The sequence below is a fragment of the Besnoitia besnoiti genome, chromosome VI (assembly GCF_002563875.1).
Source record: "Besnoitia besnoiti strain Bb-Ger1 chromosome VI, whole genome shotgun sequence".
NCBI lineage: Eukaryota > Apicomplexa > Conoidasida > Eucoccidiorida > Sarcocystidae > Besnoitia > Besnoitia besnoiti.
The window spans coordinates 1,048,610-1,058,358 of NC_042361.1; the positions used below are offsets into that span (position 1 = coordinate 1,048,610).

Here is a 9,749-nt window from a genome sequence, read left to right on the forward strand (position 1 = left end):
CCAACCAGCACGAACGTACCGCGACTTGCAGTCTACATATGTTTCGTGCGCTCGCTCTGCAAGCTGAGTATTAGATGCGCGGCATCGGGAGGATACAACCGGGCCGGGCAGAAAAGGACACTCACATTTGATCATGATTATTACACAAAAGAAAAACATTTCCTTCCACAACTGCCTGACACACATATGACCCATCCCAAGTACGTCAATCCAGCCTACTACACCTCCAGCGGGTTACTTGCTTTTTCGTTACATAGAAGAGCACTCATGTGGTTAAAAATCTTCACTGGGATCTCGCACACCGTTCTCTGAGCTATCACACTCAGAAATATGGGGAGAACCTTTGTTCGCGGTCTCAACACGTAGTCCACTCGCATACTCAGCAGTGGTGTCTGGATAGCAAGCCTTGGAACGCAAACGCGCCTTCCACACTGTTTGGCTTCAAAGACTGCCCACTGCGAAACGCGGCCGAAAACCGTCCTGACACAAAAACGAGGGAGCCATAACTTTGAGCCCGCGTTCAGATGCTGGGGTCATGGGTCGCAACGCATCACGGTCTGACAGTAGTTGGTCACCTATGCTGTACATGTGGAAACGACTTTAACTACGTATGCATCCCTGTGTCTGATTGCGTGCTGTGCAGCTCGAACAAACACTGGCGAAGGGCGCCTGCAGACCGAAGAACGCACCGGCCGCAATTTGCACAACATACGCCCGAACAATAACTCGAGGAGATAGAGCGACTCACTGGAAGCAGCCTACTTCAAAAATCCGCTCTCTCTTCTCTAGGCGTTGGCTCCCTATCCGCACGGCACACAAACTGAACCAGATGCACGTGCAGGCGGGAAAAAACTTGCGAACACATGTGCATGAACTCGGGCACACTGCTCACATCGTATCCGAGGCGACATCTACATGCATATGCACACATATGGTCGGAAGAGTTTCACGGAGTGTTTGACTGCTACGGCGTCGGCGGGCTGCCGTACCCGACCAACTAACAGCAAACACGAGGCAAATATGAGCTCTCACTGCTGAAAATAAAAAGGGGGCTTTAGTCTCCAGATTGCCACTGCGAAGCCCGTCTGGGGACTGACGTTCTTCGGCAGTGCAACAAGAAATGTGAGAAGACTGGGCATGGGAGAGAGTCTCCCCTCCCTCACCCCCACCCTCTCCCCCCAGCGCGCCTTGCCACATTCACAGGATAATCCTGATGCGGAGAGCGAAGCAGACACGGCATACAGCTTGCTAAGCCATGACAGCAAAAAGCACTGAGACGAAAAAGTGCTGGCTGGAGAGTGCACGGAAAACACTGAGATATACACACAAACCGGCATAGATATATCCATATATGTATATATTCGTTCATATGTCACGCGTGTGTAAGAGGACACATTTACAACAGGCGCAAAATGCTCGACCTCTGAAAAGAAAAAACCGTGGGGAAGCCTATGTACCCGGCTGATTCCACTAAACACGCGTCCACACAGCATTCACTAGGATCGACCACCCACGCGCTGGGACGACTGCAGCCGAAAAAGATGGACATTTCCAGACTTGCAGCAGAACCTCGGGGAGTCGCTAATGGAGGGCGACCGGAGCGAGAGTAGTAGGGCACTGGTCATTCGTCTTCAGAGACGTCTACGGAACACGGCACAAGTCCTGCCGGGTGTTTCGAAATTGTATTCCGTCGCTACTCAAAACAGCGAGACGTATGGGAGGCGTATCACCCACGAGAAGCCGCCGGCAGCTCCTTGGGGCGCTTCCGCGAGGCGAAAGAAAACCCTTCGGCATTGCGTTCGTACAGGTGCGCTCCTTGGAGTTTTTAACCGCTATGCTAGGTCATCGGTATTCGTTCCCGCCTAGTTCGTTTTGGGGTGTCAACCAGCACCGCCAAAAGTTCCACGACCGACAGGAAGCCCCCTTCGGCAACAAATCGGGCTCGCCAACACCCTCTAAACAACCGCCAGCCCACTCCGGCGACGAGGCGCTCGGCCAAATCACCCTTGAAAGCTCATCGATGTCCACTTTCAGCTATTACTACACTGTTAACTGTATCACTGAACAACCAGAAACGCGTCCCCCGTTTCCGTGTCCTCGTTGCTTCGCAGACCTGATGCAGATCGTATCTGCCGAAGTTAGATGATGCACCCCGTTTCGAGTTTCCACCGCGGTTCCAGCTCCGCTCACGGCTTCCGTTTCCCGGATACAGCATTCAGCAATTCCTCTGTCTCTTTTGCGACCACTGCATGCGCTGGGGCTGAAATCACAGTCGACGGCTGAAGCGGAAAAAGACTGAGAGCCGCCGCCTCCGTTTCGGCCCCCGGCGGTGTCGCATGCGTGCTCTCCGCTGGTCCGCCCTCTGTAGCACAGTGCAAGGCACGCGAAGCGGCACGCAGACTCCCTGCCCCTGCTGCGTCGTTACCAACGGACAGCAGGTGAGTCAGACGCAACGACTCGTCTTGCCGTCCATGCTCCTGTTGCCGCATAGCGGCAACGAGAGCCGCAGCCGCCACTGCATCTTCATGAGGAAAGGAGCCATGACTGGATTGCCCGACACCTGAACAGAGAGAGACGCCGCAACGCATGTTTGACTGAGGAATGCGCGCTGTCAAGAAGCCGCAGCGACGCATCCACCGTAAACTGCGTGGCATCCGCTACCGCTGCACCGCGACCCCGTGAGGCTTTTGGATGACTCCCACACACACGCGATGAGAGACGCCCCAGTCGACGCCACGAGAAGGTACAGATGCAAGCCAGGCAGTTCCTGACCAAATGCGTCAGCCCACAGTACCTGACTGGCACCGCCACACGGCCGAAATGCGCGTTTCAATCTGGTTTTGCTTCTTCGCCTTACTTGCAACCGACAAGTTCCTCAGCGCCACAGCGGCTTGGAACAAAGCAGCCGCCGACGTTCCATTTTCTCCGTTCGAACAGGTCGTCGGGGGCACCGCCGCGGCGAGTGCGTCTTGCGGGGCGACCGGTGTCAGGAAGTCCAAAAGGGACAGCTTCGGTCGTTGATCGTCGCCTTCATCTCTCCGTGGGACACTACCCGCAACGGCAAAGGGCACACTCTTATGAGAGTCGCTGACGGCACTAGTTGCCCCAGAATACGTCGAGGCCGCCGACAGCCAAGGTATGTCGTTGCTCGCGCTGTAGCTGGGCAATGGATGAAGCAGATGCGCATACTGCTCTTCGCCCTTCTTAATTTGAACCTTGAGGCGTTTGCCATTGACCTGTGACGAACGAAGCGCAAGTCAGGCAGTACAACGCCGTTGCCCACGCGCCGCCTCCGACATGCAGTCCCCCGCGCGCGGATACTCACACACGACCGCGCAAGGCAGGCTGGCCTCTCGCTTCTCTCGGATGTTTATGAGTGTGCCCTGACCGCGGCCAAGCGTGGAAGTTGCACTGATATCCTACAGTGGACGCGACAGTGCCAGCAAACGACGAAAACCCGGATAGTCGCGTCTGTGGTCCAGTCTGAAAAAAGCGTGTAGACACAGGCGTCTGCTGCTGGCGTGAAACACGTTGGATTACGTCGGCACCTAACTCTTCCGTGAGCTACCTTTTCACTATACAAACAAGCGCCGGTCAACCCATACCCGGTATCCTGCACACGGCTTCGCACCTACCTGAAATCCATTCATGGCAGTCACAGCGGCAGCCGCGGCCTGTCCGTGGGCGAAGCTGACGAACCCGAACCCGCGATTGCGTCCCGAGAGTCGATCCGAGGCGATGCGCGCAGAAACAACGGGGCCGTAGACGCTGAAGTGCATCAGCAGGTCGCGCTCAGTCCACTCGTTCGGAATGTGGAAGATGAAGACGTTCGCGCCAGGTGGCCCATGAGCTTGACTTCCTTGAATGGCTTCAAACGCCGTTACACCAAATGTCCCGCTGCGTCTTGCTTGCGAGCCCTCACTTGCCCCGTTTTCGCCAGTCGATTCGCCCAGCAGTCGGCCTGCGGCTGTGGCCGCCCCATGCGGCGGGCACGCGCGCAATCCACTCAGAAGATTCCCGAGTCTCTCGCCGTCGCACCCGTCTTCCCCATGAGAGAACAGAAGCGAGTCCTGACTCGGTCGCCCGCTGTCTGCTTTGGTCGACATCGAGGAAAGCAACTGCCCAGCGGCCCAATTCGCGGACTGGGAGAATCTGTCGCCGTCGTCTGCTCTCGCGCGCCGGCCGGAGCCATGGACGAAACTCGTAAGACACCCGAGGAAGTCCTCGCACGCCAATGTCACCGGCGGGGTGAACGACGGCGCCACGCGCGCGCCGCTCGCCCCACCCCCAGGATGATAAAGCGACCCTGAAGGCTGCTCCTGAGGATTGCCAGGCAGCTCACGCGAGACGGAAGATGCACGCCGGCCGGTGCCACGCATCGCCTCATACTTGGAGTCGCCGGCTGTGACGCTCTTGACAATCCCGGAAGAATGTGTGAGCCCGGGGGTCGCCCCCATGGGAGCAGCCGCCACAGCTGCGTGAGCTGCTGCTTCGCTTGTTGGCGCGGAAGATGGCGCGGAGGCACTCTCTTGCGAAGACGGCTCCTGAGCGGGCCAGACGGACATCACGTCGACGCTGAACTCGCGACTCAGGTGGGAGAACCGAAACCAGAACTGAGAAAAGCGAAACGCTAACGGCAAGATATCAAAGCCACGCGTCGGCACCGATTTATCGGCTGACTGCTGATGGTGAGCCGGGAACACGCATGGGACACTCGCGAAATCATGAGGCAGGCTGCCGGGGTGTAAACGCTGTGAGAGCGTTGGCGTGCGCGTGGTTAACTCGCCCATATATGCTGCCCCTACGATGTGTGCGGCTCAGGCTCACGCCTCCCGTCCCCTGACTACTGCACCGACTTGCAATACTTCACTGTTGTATGTCCCCTCGCACACACGCCGACTCACGTATACATGCGTACAGACGTATCTATATAGATGTATATATATAAGCTTGGGGTGGGAAGACCAGCCGACGGGCACTCACCGACAGATCGCGGCGTAATCTTGCAGCAAGCGAGGCGATGTCGATTTCGGCGTTCATGCCGTCAAGCGCACTTGGTGCGCGCGTCCGTCCGCCGCTCCCCGCATTCAGGACTGCAATTATGTCTTCTTCCTCTTTGATTTTAACCTGGTTCTCGACTATTCCACTGCCAGTCGTGATGCCCAAAGCTCGGTGTTTCGCGTTCACGCGCACCACCCTTTCGTCCCGTTCTAGTCCCGCTCCCTGCTCGTTACACTTCAGCTCACATTTCAGCTCCTCCGCGGGCGTCTGTTTGGCGGTCGCGCCATCATTCGTGTCTGGGCGGGGCTTGTCATTATCTGCGTGGCCGTTGTCTAGCCTCTCCTCGGCACTTTTGTCATTCAGCGACAGGTGCTCCAAAGTCTCGAAAAGGTCTTCGATGGAGCCGTACCTCGAAACCTTTTCAGGCTTGCCTCTCTCTACCGCCGCGGAGCCGGCCGCGTCTACGTGGTCGCTGGGCGCGGCGAGCGCGCGACCGCTAGTTGGGCCCGCGACCGCAGCCCGCAGGCGTTCGGCGAACGCGGCCCGGGCTGCCGTCACTGCCAAATCCTCCGCACTCCCCGACGAAGTCATGAAATCCTGCTCTAGGTTGAAACAGCTGAATGTATCCGCAGACGCCATGTGTGCCAGTCGCTCTATGCCTGCGCGCGAGGAGAACGCAGATCCACCGGCGTACGCAGTCTCGCGGCATCCCTCGGAGGAACGGGCAGACGTGCCAGGGCTGCTACAGGCAAATGCCGTAACGAAATTCGAGACAGCGCTCGAACTCCGCGAGTGTGACGTGACCCCGTGCGCAGTCGAGGCCGAGCGTCGGTTCTCTGCAAAACGGACTTCCATGGCACGCTGCGAACCTACGAGTGAAAAAAAGGGTCCCACACACAGAATCCACGCAGTAAGCAGCTACCACAAACTGAAACTCCGGATCGTTCAACTCGTCAGACGCGCACACACACACTGACACACATGATTGGCCTTTTCTTAAAGCACGTGACCATCGCAGCACAGAAGCCGTTACGGCTGAGCAAGGAGGTTCCCCTCGAGTCTTGCACTAAGGAGATCGAGGAGATCGCCACAGACATCTGTGTTCGACCCCGTGTTTTCACGCCAACGGTGGTAAGCGAAGATGCATACCGATACACTTCTTGGCGCACGCGCATAGAACCGCATATTCCCCCACGCGCAAGGACCGCCATGCGGTCGTTCCTGAGGCCGCGCTCACGCGCGCGGCTGCGCCCATAACTTCCCCCCTTGGGTGCTTACCGGGCACGACAAATCTGCCATTCAGCTCGCCTATCGCGAACAGCGCTTCTTCCTTGAATGCGAATCGAACGAAGGCACACCCCGTTCTGCTCTTTCTTCCCACCCTCGACGTGGGCAGGCTCCCGCCGTTGGGAGGCTGTTCATCTCGCATCAGGAAGACTTCCTCTACCCGACCGAATCGCTCGAACAAGTCTCGGAGCTATCAACAAAGACAAAAGATGAAAGGGGAGAACAATTGTCTGGCCACACCGCAAAAACAAGAAAAAAACGCAATAACCATTAGAAAATCGAGACGTGTCTCGCGCGGCGGCAGGGATGCGGATCGTCGTGGTTCTAAAAGCCGACAGAGGGTAGCGGATTCGTCGCCAACCGCCAAGGAAGCACGGGACAGCGCATACGGGTGCGGTGTGTGTCATATGCAACGAGGCTGAGGCACGCGGAACTCCACCGCTGTTTGAATACCTGAGTCACACGACGCACACGTCTATCTACTCTGCTCACACATTTCACCCATGTTGCACGGTAGTCCGCGGGGCTGTATACACTGGCCAGCTGCGCCTATGGCACGCGTCAACCTGCTGATAGAGCTCAAGACAACACGTGAACGCCGTGAATCCGTGGACCGCATACCGGCTCGACTTCCACCGCCGAGTGCGGAGACGCACGCTGGCATACCCTCCTCCCCGTGCGCGACAGAGGCGCCCGATGTGACACCAAGAACCGTGTGCGTAAGTGTGGCAATCGAAGCACCGACGCCTGCCTTCGGCACTGCCAGGCAGGTCGAACCACCCACGCGTCGCCGCCGCAACTCCGGGAAACTGACAATGCAACTTACTGCGTCCTCTTTGATGTCGGGGGGCAGTGACCCCACAAACAGCTTAACTTGGTCGACGCCTGCGGCCGCCCCACTTCCACTGGTGCCCGGAAGGCCTAGGCGCTCCGCCTCTCCAACAGCGTACTTTACTTGCAGTCCTCCAAGCGCCTGCAGCAGACGCGGCGCAATATGCAGGACGCTAGCAGACGTGCGCGAAACAGGCGAAACGCAGCGCAGGATCCTTCCTCACGCGTCTGCATCCATGCAACAGGACTGCGCCTCTCTCTCTCTGCCAGACTGGATCAACGTGTTTCTAAATAAATACGTACAGACGCCCGGAACCAAGGCTGCTAGCATCCCACCGGAACGCCTTAGATGCTGTCGGCCGAGGGGCAACTGCATTTGACTTGTAGTCGCGGAGACTCTATGCCGCCAGCCACGCCCGACACAAGAGCTCGAGACGCCAGGCTGGCCAAATTGCCGACTCTCTGCCCGAAAGCAGAAGCGGCGTTACTGCCTTCTGAGATACACGCGCCTCAGGTATACCAGTTGCCCTCCTCAGACTACGACCCTCCGCAGGCTACGACCAAGCTCCGGTGGCCTCGCAGACTGGGCTAGACACGCAGCGGCGACGCGTTTTGACTGATTTTGCCGCGTACTGGGTCGAGCACGTATGCGCTGTCGAGGTGGCGGATCGCGCGATCTGCGTCCGTTATCGACTGCATCCGCACGAAAGCACATCCCTTGAAAGCGCTCGTCTGCCGGTCGCGGATCAGTAGCAGGTCAGCGATGGGGCCGAACTGGCTGAAAAGCTGCAAGCGCACACGGACACGCACCACAGGCGGGAAGCTGGCACGCGCGCTACCAACAGCTAGCCTTACGCAGCGTTCCGGATTCTGTGCACCGAGACAAGAGTTCGCGACGAGCAAACAGAAAGTTGACTCTACCTTTGGGGTCAGTCCTACAGCGTACACATCGGCATTCGGCATGTGCAGCAGGCGTAGGCGGCACACACGCCGATAAACCAGGTGGTGCGGAAAGGAGCCTGTAGGCCGTGCAGCTGCAGTCGACGCGAGTAAAAAAACGCGGCCACTGTGCTTCATTCGACATACTACGGCGCTCTGCACACCGCCCCACACGCGCACGGAAGGCGGATACCGCCGCTGTGCAAGGGTGGAAGTACGGTCTACGGTGCAGCGCACCAAAGCGAAGACCGGCTTACTGCGCGAAGCATCTCCTCCGTTGTGGATAGAGGAAGCCGCCCCACAAACAGCTTCACTGGTACCGCCGGAGCGCGCGAGCGGGTTGGGGATATAGGAGGCAGCACGAACGACGCCGTGCTAAGTAGCTCAGCTGATCGGCTGCCTGACGTGCATGCAGTAGAGGGGAAGCTGCTGAGACCGCCGCTGTTAGTGCACGAGGTGGCGCTGAGTCCATTCGAGAGGCCTTCCCCGGAGGCACTATTCAGATACAGGGTCGCGGCCTTGGCTTGCTCGGCCGCATGAACGACGTGCCCCGGGGGAGGGGACGTCGGCAGCGACGAGCTGGCCTTTGGGGTTTCGACGGCTGACGACAGCATCTCAGAAATCATTGAAATGAGATACAAATAGAGACATATGATATAAATAACAGCGTGGTTCGGGCGTGAACGCGGATGCCTGGGGAACGGCGGGATCGTCCGTATCACGTTTGGGATTGACCCTTTTCCAGATGTGCTCCTGGCTTATTCCACAGCAAACACAACCACGTCACTCTGGCGTTGTTGTACACACACGTGAGCCAGGTGACGCCGACACTAAATCATGTGGAGGACTGAAAGAACTTCAGAAAGGATGATATGATGTTTCTGTCTAAAACTTCACGAAGACTGGAGACTGCGCACTCAATCTGAAACGGCGTGGTAGCGCTGGATTCAAGAAATGCACATGCCGCACTTTCCACACGGCGAAAGAAGCCAGATTCTCCCGCTCGGTCTCTGCGAACGGAAAAGGGACTCGCCCTCTCGGTTCATCGAATCTTCCACATGGTGACAAACACGGAATAAAACTCGGCTTTATACGCATGCGAACTCATTCTGCAAACATATGGAACCACACCCCTGGCCATAGAAGGATATTACGTCTGACGCATTAGGCAAACATCCACGCCGGAGCGGAGATGACATTGCTTCGCGGTGGGCACGCGGGAGAAAAATGGCCTTCCACATATCATACCGGAACTGTCATCTCTGCTGGCCCTTCGTGTACGGTCATAATGCAAATGAGGGCGAGAGGCGAACACGCTCTTTCCCACGGTTACACACGGTACTCTGGGAAGACACAAGAGCGAAACTGCGGAAGAGAGCTGTGGAAGGTTCCAGACAGAAAAAGGACAACGCGGGAAGATTTTCCGGCACAACGGTCATTTGCACCAATGGAACTACCCTGCGATGTTGCGCCGCGCGAGACAAAATGCAAGCGCACATGTCGGACCTCAATTCTTCCAGAGCAAGTATCAGCCATCCGAGAGATTTACACGCTAAAATGGCACAAGAGAACAAAGACACAGACAGTCGCGATTGACGCTAACACCCCTTCCGATGAACACGTCAAGTAATATGATGTCAATGCGCCTTCATTTCTAGCAAGATCTCTCCAGATGGTGGGATGCGTGGCCT

The 9,749-nt window shown here is 57.4% G+C and overlaps 1 protein-coding gene across 1 annotated transcript; it reads right to left on the minus strand.

Moving 5' to 3' along the window:
• Positions 1-2,186: 2,186 nt before the first annotated feature.
• On the minus strand, positions 2,187-8,672 carry BESB_065690 (putative RNA binding protein; the record flags this gene model as incomplete). The annotated part of the gene is made up of 9 exons (XM_029364962.1): positions 2,187-2,560; positions 2,858-3,236; positions 3,636-3,903; positions 3,994-4,544; positions 4,984-5,870; positions 6,280-6,478; positions 7,115-7,261; positions 7,753-7,905; positions 8,316-8,672. The coding sequence occupies 9 exons, from the start codon at positions 8,670-8,672 to the stop codon at positions 2,187-2,189; spliced, it is 3,315 nt and encodes a 1,104-aa protein (XP_029218545.1).
• Between the last annotated feature and the right edge of the window lie 1,077 nt (positions 8,673-9,749).